At 56.4% G+C, this 14,894-nt stretch overlaps 1 protein-coding gene across 6 annotated transcripts in view; it reads left to right on the forward strand.

Moving 5' to 3' along the window:
- The window catches only part of ATP9B (ATPase phospholipid transporting 9B (putative)), a 221,155-nt gene that overhangs the window by 187,769 nt on the left and 18,492 nt on the right, over nucleotides 1-14,894 (forward strand). For all 6 annotated transcript variants that reach the window (XM_046025851.1, XM_046025854.1, XM_046025852.1 and 3 more), the window contains 6 exons: nucleotides 3,995-4,156; nucleotides 4,780-4,872; nucleotides 8,626-8,709; nucleotides 8,862-9,032; nucleotides 11,212-11,310; nucleotides 12,933-13,022. In XM_046025851.1, coding sequence (XP_045881807.1) covers nucleotides 3,995-4,156; nucleotides 4,780-4,872; nucleotides 8,626-8,709; nucleotides 8,862-9,032; nucleotides 11,212-11,310; nucleotides 12,933-13,022 — 699 coding nt within the window. The remainder of the gene's footprint in view (nucleotides 1-3,994; nucleotides 4,157-4,779; nucleotides 4,873-8,625; nucleotides 8,710-8,861; nucleotides 9,033-11,211; nucleotides 11,311-12,932; nucleotides 13,023-14,894) is intronic.

Raw genomic sequence — 14,894 nt, forward strand, 5'->3', positions numbered from 1 at the left:
GGAAGGCAGGCGGCCATGTGTTCCTGCTCCTGACATAAATTCTGGCCAAAGACCTGACTGTTTCTACCCAGCCCTCAGCAGCTTTGTATGTGTGTCCTGTTAGTACAGAGAACACAACCAAAGAGAAGCCCTGGTCAGGAGAGGCCAGAGATCCAAAGCAACGTCCTGCAAACACTGAACAACTGTGCTCACACTCCAGCCTCCAGGCGCAGCCGGCAGTGTGGCCGGGGCGGCAGACGAAGCTGCATTTCCCTCGGACGAGGTCCCCGGGGAGCACTTAGCAGACAGACCAGAGGCTGTGCCCACCAGTAGGGAGAGACAGAACAAGTGAGCTCATATCAACTAAAAATTCAACAGGATAAAGTAAAACCAGAGGAAAGTAGGAGAAAGAAAAGATAAGGAGAGCAAAAAGTAATGATTGAGAAGGCAATAAATTCAGAAATCATTAGCAAAAATAGTAACTAGTATAAGTAATACAAACCAGTGAGTACAAACGAGGTGTAAAATTAATCCAACACAGAACTTTCCTGGATCAAGGACGATACTCCAAAGGTTTCAAAATCAGTTCACGAACCCAACTTAATCCTAAATTCTAAAATCTGGTCAAGATAACATAAACATACACACAGTAAGAGACTTAAAGTTGATCCTATGAACCTAGACACAGAAATCCTGTCGTCCCACAGACCTACAGTGTGTTGGAAGACCACGAGCAGTAGCATTTCTCCCAGGAATACAAGAGCGGTGCTGGGAAGGACATGAGCACGGCTCCGGAGGAGCCGGATGTCAGTGGGATAGTCTCACTTCCATTAGTGAGTGCCTTCAAAATGGTATTTAAGTCACGATTCAGTACCCATTCCTGATCAAAACAAACCAAGGAGGCCCCCTCCACATCTAGTAATAGTCAGTGCAAAATAGAGAAGTCCGTCCTTAGCAGAATTCATGATACCAGTTGTAAGTCTGTACTCACCATCACACCAGATAAACTCTACAGTCGTTCCCGAGTGAAGATTAAAGCAAATGTCTCCCGACACCAATGCCCTTTCACACTGTCCTGGACGTTCTATCCAGACAGGATGTCAGGAAACAGTCATGATAGTTGCTACAAGGAAGTAAGATTAGCACGTCAGCACGACGTGACTGTGTATCTCGGCAACCAAAAAATCGTCATCCAGGAGACCCCAGTAAAAACACCCAGACCCACGTTTTTCTAATAATCAGCCACAACCTGCTACACGGAAGACGATGCCCCATTCACATAGCAACAGCAATGAAAATATTTAATCATGAACTTAGGAAGAACTGTGTCATGTCTTTGAGGCAGCTTTGTTCCTTCACCGTGTTCTGCAGAACGTGAAAACTGCCAGCACGTCGTTTCTAGACGGCAGTTCCACGGTACTTGATGTACGGGTACGAGTTGTTGCCGTGCGTGTAATTGGTCTTCGGGAAGGGAGAGCGGAGATCGTACTAAAAGAACTGGTAGACAAAAGTGAAAATTGGCCCATTCCTTATATTTCCCACAAAAAGGGGAGAGGCATCAATTACGTGTTGAGAGTGGGGCTTCCCGTTTGCAAAGGTAAGATGCCGGGTGTTTCTAGAACAGCGGGCTCCCGAGGCACAGCAGAGGAAATGCGGCGTGTCAGACATGGTCTGACCAGCCCAGATACTGTACCAATTCAGGGGTTTGGGCCTATTTCTGTTCCGAGTTTTGCCTCAGCTCTTTGAACTGCGTCCCCAGTCTGCTGAGCACATTGTCAAATCTGGTCAGTGCTTTTGGGTACCACGCAGATACCTCCTACATCAGGACACCTGGTAGTGTCCAGGCCCCCTGGGCACACAGAAGGTCAAGGCAGGCACAGCAGAGAAGGCCCAGTGTCAGGATTTCCCCTTTACCAAGATGCGGGGATGACCCTGACCCGGGGCGTCTGTGCGGATGCCCTCATGGGCGGGGCTGGCCCAGGGCGTGCGGACGGCGCGCTCCAAGACGCCCCAGCTGGTGGCAAGGTGTTGGTCCCAGCAGGACGAGCATTCCGCGCGGTCCGAGCTCACTGTAGCTCACTGTGTAATGTGGCATGTGGCACTTGCTCTCGTGAGTTTATGAGTCGGCTAATAGTGTGATTGTCCTCATCGAAATGAAACATCTACAAAGGGAAAATTGGGAAGCAGAAATTTGCACACTGCACACAACTCTTCCTACCTCGGCAAGCAGACTTGTGCCCAGCAGTGGGCAGGGGGCCAGGCATGGGCCGCGGGGCTGGACAGGTGGGGTAGGAGCTTCCCCTTACGCACCCTCGGGCAGCTCGTCCACGACGGGCCAGGGTCGGTCTGCTCCTCGGGGACGGGACTGGCCTTGAGGGGAGGAGCCAGCGGGAGAAAGGGACTTCGATCCCTTTTTGCCTTTTTTATAGGACTGCATTTCTGACTCTGGCTCTGAAATAACCAGAAATCCAGGATAATTACTCAGTTCTGCTTTTCTGGAGTTACTCTGTTCCCCTTACTGTGGGCTAACTCCCTATGCAAACTTTTTATTTATTATTTTTTTTAAAGATTTTATTTATTTATTTGACAGACGGAGATCACAAGTAGGCAGAGAGGCAGGCAGAGAGAGGGGGGAAGCAGGCTCCCCTGCTGAGCAGAGAGCCCGATGCAGGTCTCTATCCCAGGACCCTGAGATCATGACCCGAGCCGAAGGCAGAGGCTTAACCCACTGAGCCACCCAGGCGCCCCCCTATGCAAACTTTTTAGGTGAGAAGTTTCTGCAAGGTGAATTCTGATGCATTGAGCATTTATTTATAAAGTAAAGTGAAATTGTAAGCTGTATAAATATGTCTTTACGATCCTCGACCCGCAGTCGTACATGTCTGTCTGGTTCCTTTACGAGATGCTCTCAACTGGGGAAATAAAGGCATCCCAGTAAAGGAGCCCGAGTGGTCTGTGGGAAATCCCTTCATAGCCAGCCCCATGCAGTGTGGCCGTTTCTGCCTCCCGAGGTCGTTCTTGCCAGCAGGGCCCAGAGTGGTGCAGAGTAAGGCCCTGGTCTGTGTTCCAAAGCACCCACAGTCCCCAAACCTGAAAGTGTTTCGCTTCCATTTTTCCTGCCTTATTATCTTCAGACGCCCCAGCCTCCACAGCACGGCCCTGGTCGAGTTGGAAGCATAAAAACAGCAAGCATCTCGTCACCCTCAGTTTGACCGTTGTGCTAGAACCTTCCAGTAGTTCCAGCCACGGGAACTACCTAGAAAGCCCCACTTGAAAAGTGATCCCTGGGACGCCTGGGTGGCTCAGTGGGTTAAGCCTCTGCCTTCGGTGCAGGTCATGATCTCAGGGTCCTGGGATCAAGTCCCGCATCGGGCTCTCTGCTCAGCGGGGAGCCTGCTTCCTCCTCTCTCTCTGCCTGCCTCTCTGCCTACTTGTGATCTCTGTCTGTCACATGAATAAATAAAATCTTTTAGAAAAAAATAAAAACAAAAGTGATCCCTGGTCTGCCCAAGGGACATCTCAGGTGGCCCCTGTGAAAAGGATGAAGGGTGGAACTGTAACCTCGACCCAGATGTGCTGAGTGTCCTGGTGGCATCCACGTGCTGGTGGCCTGAGAGGTGGCCTGGCCGCCACGGCCCTGCAGATGAGCTGGGGTGGGGGTTGACCTGAGCCATCCCACCCCGAAGCCAGAGAGCCAAGCCTCCTCGCGGCCTGTCCTCACGTGACTTGGCAATGGACACTGGGGCTCAGCAGTGACATTCTGCTCACCAGTCAGAACCCACGATGCTCCCGAAGCGTTTGCTTTCTCCAGCCCTAGGGGACCTGCTGGACACATAGGCGAGGCCTGAAATCTCCAGCAAGGGCGTGGCGCTCAGCCAGGGAGAGACCTGGTGTCACAGGAAGCCCCACACTGGCCCCGGGGAGGAGCTGGGCAGGGGTCGAGGGGAGCTGGGCAGGGGGGCGAGGGGCGCTGCCTGCTGTTCACGCGGCCTCACGCATCCCTGATCTCCCCCAGGTGGCCCTGGTGCAGTGGACGGAGAGCGTCGGCCTCACGCTGGTCAGCAGAGACCTGGGCTCCATGCAGCTGCGGAGCCCCAGCGGCCAGCTCCTGACCTTCAGCGTCCTGCAGATGTTCCCGTTCACCTCGGAGAGCAAGCGCATGGGCGTCATCGTGCGGGTAGCCTGGCCGCTCATGCCCCTGTGGGCCGGCGCGCGGCTCGGGCTCGTCCCTGCTCTTTGAGACCATCTGGGCCACTCGCTTGTTTTTGATACAAAATCTAGGAGTTGGTGCTGGGCAGCTAGTGAGGCTCTGGTGGCAGGGAGTTCAGGTGACTCTCAGGAGACGACGAAGGCAGAGCAGGGAGGAGGTGTTCGCGGCTTATTCTTGGAAAGCAGCTCAAGCTGCCTGTTTCGCCTCCGACAGCAGCGGCCGGGAGCTTTGCTGGAGGAGGATTTAGGACCATAAAGCCGCTGACATGCGTCTCTTAAATAGTTTTAGCAGATACCGAAACCTATCTCAGACCGTGACTGACCAAGGAAAGCGCGTTCAGTCAGCGGTGAAAATTCCCTCGCGGCTGAGGCGTCACCTCCGTGGACAGGCCCTGTTGCCGCAGCCACACACAGGACCTCGAGATCTGGTTCATGTTCTCGGGCTCGGTTGCCCGAACGTCTCGGGGCGGCGTTGCCCTGCACAGACCGGGTTCAGGGAGAACCGCTTTCCCTAGTGCGTTCCCGTGCCCGCGGCCCTCACTGCCTGGGAGCAGCGTGGCCTAAACCTGCCTGTGTTTCCTTCTGTGCCAGGACGAGTCCACTGCGGAAATCACCTTCTACATGAAGGGGGCCGACGTGGCCATGTCCTCCATCGTGCAGTACAACGACTGGCTGGAGGAGGAGGTAAGCTGCGCCCCGGCCCCGCACACTGCTTCCCGCCATGCAGCGAGCGCGTGTGCCGCCGTAACTGGCAGAAATCGGACACCGCCTCCTGAACCGCAGACCGTATGGCTTGTCCGCAGTGTTCTTTTAAGTGGTTCTGGTTCCTCTCCGTTCCATGAAGCAGAAAGACAGGGGGTACTTGAATCGTAAACCGCCTCCTCCGTCCAAACGGCTGCTGCTTCTGGGGCATGTGTACCCGCCTGTCCGTGTGCGAGTCGGTCCTTATCGATAGTGTCTTGTCTGTATTGATGAAAACAGCGTGATCGCCATTCACTAAAAATTCTGAGATAATGCTGCGGATACAGCCCAAGTTAATTTTAATACATTTATTTTGTAATCTGTGTTATTGGCAAGATTTTGATAAGGATTTTAATGCCATTCTAATTTATATGTAGGATTCACTTTAAAATTAGAAAAGAAGATACAAACGTGATCATTCCTACATTTGGTCAGATTCTCTCTAGAGAGAGAGAATTCATGAGCAGCCTCGTGAGATTATTTTACTGTCCACGTTTCTGCGTGAACAGAAAAGCGTGAGTTCGGAGGGAGACTGATCCCGGGCGTGTGTCAGTGCTGGTGTCCACGGTCACCCCGCATGGCCCGGGCGTGGTCGGTCAGTGTGGCAGCCGCACCCCCGCGTCCACGGCGGCATTGGCGATACGAATCAATAGCTCCTTCGGGCACTTGCATTTCATCAGGCACATGAATAAATTAAATTCCCTGAAGACCTAGTAAAATGCCATAAAAATTACTTTCGGTCATAATGATGTACAATTAATTATAAAATACTTGGCTTAATTTATTTAGCTTTATGAGGTCACGTCAATAAATGTCTTGCAACAGACAGATGACGTCAGGTTGTTTTACACAAAGATAACTTTATTAAAAACCCTCTGTGCATGCATTCTCCCAAGGTTACATTTCCTTCCCTTACGTAAATCTCTTGATCCTCTACCCACATCTTCGTTGTAATAACCATTATCTTCTGAAAACCTTTACCTTATTTAAAACCAACCCAAAAACAAAAACAGCGGCGTGTTTTGGGAGCCTGAGCGCCTCTGTCTCAGGCAGGCTCCGCACGTTGGATTCTTGGCCGTGAGCCTCTGTTCTCCACGTACTGAACAAGTCACACACGTGCCACCAACACTTTCCTCAGCCCGGCCCAGCGAGGGCCAGTTTTGTAGAAACCCTCACTGTGCAGGGACGTGGGGTGGCCAGGCCCGGCCGCGGGACGTGTCAGGTGCGTGGCCTCCTTCCTCCACGTGCAGGGGTGTAGTGTGGGTCAGCACTGGGGATCGGGGAAGGTGTGACGGGCGCGGGGACCACTCTCTGCTGGGAGGCGGGAGCTGCGGCCGTCTGCGTGCTTCAGACCGCGTGGCCAGATGGATCAGAGAGGATCTCGCAAAGTCGGAGTCGTTCACCCTCTCTTGGCCGATTTTAACGTCCTGCGGGCAGCTGCGGTAGACGGGCTCGGTTAGACACGAGTGCCCCACCAGGAGCACAGCCGTGTGGGACCGCCAGCCTCCACCCCTGGGGACGGTGGGGGAGGGCGTCTGGGCACGAGCACGTGTTCAAAGTCGCGTCTGGACTGTTGGCCCATGAGTGTGTGCTGGTCCCTGGGGATGTGGGGTTCCCACTCTTGCCTTGTTCTCGCTGCGTGGGAGGTGGGGCACTCCAGCAGATACTAGGCTCCCTCGTGGCTGTGACTCTGCCTGTGGCTTGGCAACAGCGCCGGGCACTGGCATCACGGCGGGGCCGCGCTGCCTGCGAGCTTCCTGGTAGCCCCTCTCCCTTCCACTGACGGAGAGCAGCTCGCTGGCGCGGGACGGTGCGCCCGAGTGCCCGGCGTCAGCGTGTATCTTCAGGTGCACGCGGGAGACCGCGGCTCTGGCTGTTGTCGGAACCCCTTGGTGTTGGCTAAAAGTGCTCCGGACACCTGCGCCCCAGGGCCGTGGGCCAGGCTGGAGCCTCCGCCGCGGCCCTGAGAGCCACCCACGCCCAGAGCCGACCACCGTGGCGCTCTCCGTCACACGGCCGTGCGGGCTCCCATGCTGCACTCGGGAGCTCTGAACCATTTAAACTTGTTCCTCGAGTCTGAAATTTAAGAGTCAACCAGGAAGAGAGGAAGGGGCTCTCGGGAGCTGCAGTGGCCTGGGCAAGCCGTGGCTGGGTGGTGGTAGTGATCTGGATGTGTGGACACTGTGGCTTCAGGGAATGGTATAGCTCAGCGCTCACATTGTTTTTTAAACTTTCTTTTTCATGGAAACCACCTTCTGAAACACTGGTGTTGGTGTCTGCAGCTTGGGCGCAGCTCGGGTGGCACCTGGTCATCACACTTCCTGTCTGTGGTCCGTCCCCGCCGGCCGCACTCAGCGTCTCCTCCCCGGGTCGCTTTCTCTCTATTTTCCCTGCTCTTCCCGCGGGGGCCCTCTGGGGCGTGGCGCCAGGGACGCTGTCTTGTTCACTCACATCGGAGTCCGAGGCCAGTGACCAGCCCGGGACTCCTGGCCTCTGCCCGCCAGTCCAGGACAGGGTCGTGTTCGGGGTGGACAGCTGCCGGCCCCGCAGGGTGCTCCCGGCCTGCAGAGGCAGTGCTCACACCTTTCCAGGCCACGCGTTTTGAGGGCCTCGTCAGGCTTCATGCCGCGGGGCAGCGTCCTATCCGTGCAGCCCAAGGGAGGCGGCGCAGTCCCTGAAGGCGGGGGACGGGGCTTACTCACAGCTCCCAAGAGGCGGCGTCTGCTCCTGCTGTGCCCGCTGCCTCGGTCTCCGCCGGCTGCGTGGGCCTCTGCATGTACAACCTCAGGTGTTGCTCCTCGGTGCCCACCGCACGCGTGCAGGCCGTGTCAGCGTTTCTGGGCCCCGTCCTGCGTGAGGGGCACAGGTGAGCCTCTGTGAGGGCAGGGCAGGGCACCAAGCTGTTCTCTGCCAAGAGCTTGGCACCGGTCCCGTCAGCGGCCCAGAATCCTCCTGTTCTCCCCTCGTCATCAGCTTAAACTGCCCAGTGTTTCCTCTAGTGGATGGAAAATAATGTTACTTTGGTGCATTTTCTGTGCCTGATATCTTTCCGCGCACCTGTGAGTGTGTTTCTGTCTCTTGTTCAGTAACGCGAGCCTGGGCCTGTGGCCTTGCTGTGGGCCCTTTTCCCTGCAGAAGAGCCAGACCCCAGCGCGGAGCCCCAGGACCCTTGGGGTCTTCCCCTCCCCCCACTGCACTGCCACGTGAGGCCACTCCTCCCCCTCCCCCCACTGCACTGCCACGTGAGGCTCTCCCACTTGCAGACCTTGCTTCTCGCACCCTGGCACCGAACCTCCGCACTTCCCGTGCTGCTGTGGCAGCCTGGTGTAGACCTTGCTTGTGATGCCATTTTGGAACAGTCTAGTCTAACATGGGAAGGAAGTGTGCTTGTCTGAGAGCTGCCCCGTGACCACAGCCTGCCGGCGGAGATGAGGGTCGCAGAACCGTCCTTGCAGCGCGGCTGGGCTCATAGGACACACCTGCGAGGGGAGCCCCACCAGGTGTCGGGCAGAGGCCACCGAGGACCAGGGAGCCCAGGTGCGCAGGCGCAGCGACGGACACGGGACGTGCGGGGTTCTTCCCGAGCAAGGGACCGGCCCTGACCACAGAGCAGATTTGGCGGAGGCCGAACGTGCCTGCCTGCGCCGCGGCCAGCAGCTGGGGCCTGCGTGTGACCTGCAGCATCTCCTTTTCCAGTGTGGGAACATGGCCCGGGAAGGTCTGCGCACCCTCGTGGTCGCCAAGCGGGCGTTGACAGAGGAGCAGTACCAGGACTTCGAGGTGAGCCGACCTCGCAGCCCCTCAGCCCTCGGGCGTCGGCCTGGCGGGCGCTTGGGTGCGGGTGTGCTGCTGGCGCGGACGGCCTGCCGCCCGGCTGCTGGGGGAGGGGCGTGTCCCCCGCACGCGGCGTGACCCGCGCTCCGTCTCGGCAGAGCCGCTACAGCCAGGCCAAGCTGAGCATCCACGACCGGGCTCTGAAGGTGGCGGCGGTGGTGGAGAGCCTGGAGCGGGAGATGGAGCTGCTGTGCCTCACCGGCGTGGAGGACCAGCTGCAGGCGGACGTGCGGCCCACGCTGGAAATGCTGCGCAATGCGGGCATCAAGGTACCATGCGTGCCGGCCAGCGCCCCCCTCCCCGGGCGCGTGCTGGTGTGAGTTTTCGCTTTCAGGGAACTGCTTTCTGACCCACGTGCCGGCGGAGCCCAAGGTTCACATACGGAACGGGAGAGAAAATGTATTCCCAGGTTGCCCTGAGGACTGGGGCCTCGGGTTGGAGAAGGGGAACGACACAGCTCGAGCTTTTTCAAGAGGAAAAAACAGCGAATGGCTAGACTAGTGAGACAGGAGGGAAGGATGGCGTTGGAGGGAGAGCAGCCCGAGGTTTGCAGCCAGAACACGTGTAGCGAGTGTGCCCTGCAGGGGCCTGGTGGGGAGAGGGGGCCCCGTCCGTCCAGGACAGCGGCCCGTCAGGAGACGCATCCGGCTTCGGAATCACCAGAGAGCCGTTCACACCTAGGCCTTGAGACACTGTCCCCCGGACTGTGCTGAGCAGCCAGCGTTCGCTTGACGTGCCCGGGGCCGCTGCTCGTTCGTGGTGACGTTTCTTGCACCCCGTGTCGCTCAGCCCCCCAGCCCCGTGTGCTTGAGCAGCCAGCGCTCTGGTGTGCACGGTCTGGGTGTTTCTGTTGGTTGTTTGCTAACCTGCACGAGTGTGTGGTGTCCTGCCCTTCTTGCTTTGCATCTCCCATCTGAAGAAAGTCCCCTCGTGTCCCTTCACAGAAGTTGAGCTTGTGATTCCAGGCGGCAGGTCCGTAGGTGACCACGCCTGAGCCGCACGCAGCTTCACCAGGGCCTGCAGCTCTTACTGTCTCGGGTGAATTATTCCCAACTTTGTCTTTTATTTTTTTTTAAGATTTTATTTATTAATTTGACAGAGATCACAAGCAGGCAGAGAGGCAGGCAGAGAAGGGGGAAGCAGGCTCCCCTGATGAGCAGAGAGCCCGATGCGGGGCTCGTTCCCAGGACCCTGAGATCATGACCTGAGCCAAAGGCAGCGGCTTAACCCACTGAGTCACCCACGCGCCCCTCCCAACTTTGTCTGAACGTCGTGTCCAGGCTCAAACAGGTGAAGGTAAATATGTGAGACAGAGGGCGGGCACCAGTCTCCCCGCACTGAGAAGAGCCACAAGCAGACGATCCCTCAGCGGAACGCGGTACGCCCTGAGGTTTCCTGTGTGCAGAAGTGCACGTGTGTCCATGACACTCTAAACGTCTGAGAAGTCAGGCGTCGGTGAGCGGTCACTATAAAGCTGTTATATGAGATATTTGTGTGAACCGTCCTGTCACACCTTAAATGTCTGCTTTTGTGCTCTTTGTGGTCCAGGGACAGGCTTATATATGAAATACAGGCTTATGCCATTTTTTAAAAGTAAAAATAGTGGTATTTCCCATGTTGTATTTCATAAAGACAATTTTTGGCTTAACTGTTTCCCCTTTTTGAACCTTAGTTTCCAGCTGAAAAATCAGGTTGGAATAAGGATCTCTGGGGTGCCCATCACTCTGTAAGCCTGTGACCACATGGTGTCCTCTGGGCCCGCCGGTGCGGTGCACGGGGCTCTGGGAGCCTGGCCCTTAGGTGTCTACAGGCGTCTCGGTAGCCTCAGGCTGAGCTTCCTAAACCCCCGTCATTCATGGGGCTGCGCATCTCAGAGGCTCCATCTGACATCACTCAGCTCCGACTTGTTTTCCCTAAGTCGACAGAGACTTGGATAGTGGTAAAATGTACATGACGTCGCATTTATCATCTTAAGCATCTTTCCGTGCACAGCTCATGGTCACAAAGTAATTCCCGCCACTGTGCAGCCGTCCCTACTGCCTTTCTCCGGAACGTGTAACTCCGAACCTCGGTCCCCATGAAACACAAGCTCCCCTGCGCTCCCCTGGCCCTGTCGCCCACCATCTGGCTTCTGCCTCTGTGGTGCGACTCCCCGACGGCCCTCCGCCCGCTGCAGCCCCACAGCCTTTGCCCGGATGGGGCTGATGCCCTTCCCTGAGCTCAGCATCCTCCAGGCCCGTCCATGTCTTAGCGGGTGCTGGGATATTCCCCCTCTCAGGGCCGGGCTCTGTTCCACGGTGCGCATGCCACGTCCTTGTCCATCCGTGCGTGCACACTGGGTGGCTTCTGTGGTTTGGCAGGTGTGAACAGTAGAGCTGTGAACGTGGGTGTGCAGTGTGTTCGAGAACGGACACTGCTAAGAGTTCTCCGTCTTCACTTGCCTCCCAGATATGGATGCTAACGGGCGATAAACTCGAGACCGCGACGTGCATCGCCAAAAGCTCACACTTGGTGTCCAGAACACAAGACATCCACGTTTTCAGACCAGTGAGTACATGTCTGAAAGCACTTGGGACTTTAAATGTTTTATCTTGGTGAGAGGGTGCTTGTAAATACTGAGTACAGATAATTACTAAAGAAGAGAAATATTGTCGTGTTGTAACTTTCTTACTGATTTTATAAAAACATTGCAAATCGGTTTCTTTTAGCTGCCCACGTTGCCTGGGAGGAAAAAGCTACATTTTGAAGGAGTGAAACAAGTTCTAAATTCAGAGTGTTTTTCTGTCGTACTGGTGGATTTATTTATTAACCAAGTCCCTATTTTAGAATAGACGTTCTGCTCTCACTTTCTGCTCCATTTACAGTGTGTGTTGATAAAAATTACACTTTTGTATTAGTTAATACCCGTTAGTAGGAATGTGTGTTTAATCTATCATTTTCAAATGAAATGTTTTTTCTTTAGCTCGAAGAAAATTAGTAAAAATGGTTTGAAGTTTCTGTTTTTACTGTATTAGTTACGACTAATGTTTGTAATTCAGACTGAGCCACTGTCTCCCAGGTCTTGATTGATGGGGGTGAGCAGACACGGTCCGTCTCCCTCTGCTGTGAGTGAAGCCCTCGCACCTACAGAAACTGATTTCAATATAATTTACATGTAAATGTCATTTATTTCAAAGCATCAGAATGGCAGATTAGGCCCTGCAGACGACTCTTCGCAATTAAATTATTAATGACTCGGATAAGACTTTAGATCAATGTTTGTTGACGTTTCAGTGTTACAGCTGCACAAATTGAAATTTCCACAGCAGAACCTGCCTACCTCGAGAGGCGTCTGAGATTAACTCGGACCACGCGAAGCTCACGCCACCGTCCTGCAACGTAGCATTTCTTTTATGCCCCCTAAAAATCTCCGCAGAACGAGTGTCAGAAACCAGTATGGTGCTTTCTGAAGTGCTTTCATTCCAAAACGAACGATATTTCAAGATTATGACTTGATTTTACTTTTAGATTTTTTTAATCCTTCGAATGGTTTGTTTGCCTAAACTAACAGAGAACGTGGAGACCTGTGGCTGAGACGGCAGACGCATTTCACAAGAACGTTGTGCATCACGTAGTGGGGACGGGAGGGGCAGTTCACACGAAGCCCACGATGAGCTCGGCGCCGCTGCGTGGGCGGCCCGGGCTCGGCGGTGGGTGCACGGAAGTGTCTGACGAAATGTGTCCCTGTGCTGACGGTCACCCCTCCCAGCACACGGCCCCCCGTGAAAGTGCCAGACCCTCCGCCCCAGTGAGCATCACTGTCTCTGGGGAATACCCCGCGGACAGCTGGGTGCCCCCTCACGGCGCTGACCGCCTCTGGGTCCCCTGTGCCCTGTGTCCTGACGGCCCGCCCGTTCCGTGTCCCCGTATCTGTGCTTTAAGCACTTCCCGGTGTGAGTGTCCCGCCTGCAGCCGTCACACGTCGGAAACTGTTGTGTCCAGTGAGCAGGTGTTTACGCCTGGTGCCGTAGGAGAGATTCGGAAGAGCCTTTTGTGACAGGACTGGACTGCCTGTGGGAGGCCCATTTGATTTTCAGTGTGTCTGAAGATTTCGCTGACTCATAAAGAAGGGCTCTTTGTGCCTCTGATCTCGATCACACATAATCTGGTGCTTTTTTCTTTTTGTGGAGGTAACCAGTCGGGGAGAGGCCCACTTGGAGCTTAACGCCTTTCGACGGAGGCATGACTGTGCGCTGGTCATATCTGGAGACTCCCTTGAGGTGAGGCTGGTCTGTCCTTCCGTCTGTGTCCCTGGAGGCGAGGCTGGTCTCCGCAGAGGCTGTCAGAGAGGCGGAGCCTGTCTCTGCAGGGGCAGAAGCTGGAGCAACCCGCGGCCTCACGGAGAGTGGCTCCGTGGGCCAGGCCGTGGCGGATGCTTCCTGGACCCTCTGCCCGGGGCGTGGGTACTGGGGCTGCGGGGCCTCACCCGGAGCCCGGCTTTCCCCGCTGCGGAGCCGTTCGCCACGTGTCCCTCGGCTTTCCAGCACCGGACGTGCACTCCTCCCTCCTCCCCTCTGGCCCCTTCGACCTCGTGCCTTGTTAGAAAATCCCTCTTCACGGCTGTCGTAGTGTGATTTGTGAAGGAGCAAAGTTGCTGCTTGAGTTCTGTCCACTCTTTTATGTGTGTTTCTCACTGACCCTTCTTGCTGCTCTGGCCCCCGCCAGAGGTCAGAGGCCGTCAGCATAGGCAGTCTGATGGCGGAGGGCCCTCCCGCCTGCCCCTCCCTCCCCGGCGCCTGCTCCCCAGAGGCACGGTCTTCTGTTTCTGGGTCTGGGTCTTCGAAGTCTCTGTCCGTCATCTCGGTAGTGCGCTGTCCCCGCTTGTTCATCTGCCACGTACCTGCTGTCGGGACGGAGCACGCCATCCCTGGTTTCAGGGAGCAAAGTGCACGAGGCCTCTCCTCGGCCCTGGGCACGGGGCGTCTGGCTGCCACTCCCGGGTGCTCTGCTCCCTCTGGAGGTCGGCTGGGATGCGTTGGCCTCCGTCCGCTGCACACACGCACGTGTGTCTTTCACGGGCCACCGCGGGTAACCCGGGTTCTTGGCAGTGTGGGAGACCGAGACGCACACTGGTGTGCGCAGGTCTGCCCGTCGAAGGAGACGTTTGTCATCGGTCCGAGGGTGTGGGCTGTTATCCCGTCTTGTGAACGAAGTTTCTGAGTTGACTTGAATTCTAAGTGAAGGCAAAGCTGTTGGCCGGGAGTGTGGCTTTGTGTCTTGAAGACGACCTGGTACTCGCTTTGTCCCCCTAGTCGGCCGTGCTCTGCAGACGGTGCAGGTGGCGAACGGGACATGCGTGCAGGCCGTTGGGGTAACAGAACGTGAGCACGAAAGCCGGAGCAAAGGGAACGTGGCATAGTGAGGGAGATCCAGCTGGTGTGAGCACATCCTGCAGGGACGGGGCCGTGAGGTCCCAGGGGTTTGGACAGGTGGCCACCAGTTCCTACCGGAGAGCAGGAGAAGGTGGAGGTGGCCGCCGGTGCCCGGGCGCGCAGCCCTTCGCTGTCCTGGTCCCAGCAAGGAGTGTCCGTAGCCCCCGGGGCCCTGTGTGGTCTGGGGGAGCGTCAGGCCAGACCAGGCGCGGGCGCACCGGCCATCCTAGGACGCACAGCCCATGTGCCCTGCGGGTGCGCCGGCCGTCCGTGCTGGCTGGTGCCCGGAGGTCTCGACCCAGATCGCTGACAGGACGTCCCGCACAGTGACGGGCCCCACGTCTAAGGCAACTTTGGGGGGGTTTATTTTGCTGACAAAGTTGAAGATTCAGGATGGAAACGGAGTATTTTATATTAAAGATGAGACAAAGATCTCAGTTAGCTGAGGTGGGGCTGAGATCACCCAAAAAGAGACAGACAAAGCGGAGGCTTTCCGTGGTGGGGCCGCACCTCAGTCACACGGGCGAGGCGGAGCTCGCCAGCCCCATGCGGAGCTGCACTGGTCCGTGGTGGCGCTCCGGGTGCGACACGGGGTCCCCGCCCACACCCCAGCCGCCACAGGCTGCCCATCCTCACGCACGGTTGTCCGTGCAGGCACCCCGCTCCTTCCACAGGGGCCTCCACACCGGCCTCTCCTCCCTCCTCACCCCTGCCGCCTCT

This window comes from Meles meles, chromosome 12, assembly GCF_922984935.1.
Source record: "Meles meles chromosome 12, mMelMel3.1 paternal haplotype, whole genome shotgun sequence".
NCBI lineage: Eukaryota > Metazoa > Chordata > Mammalia > Carnivora > Mustelidae > Meles > Meles meles.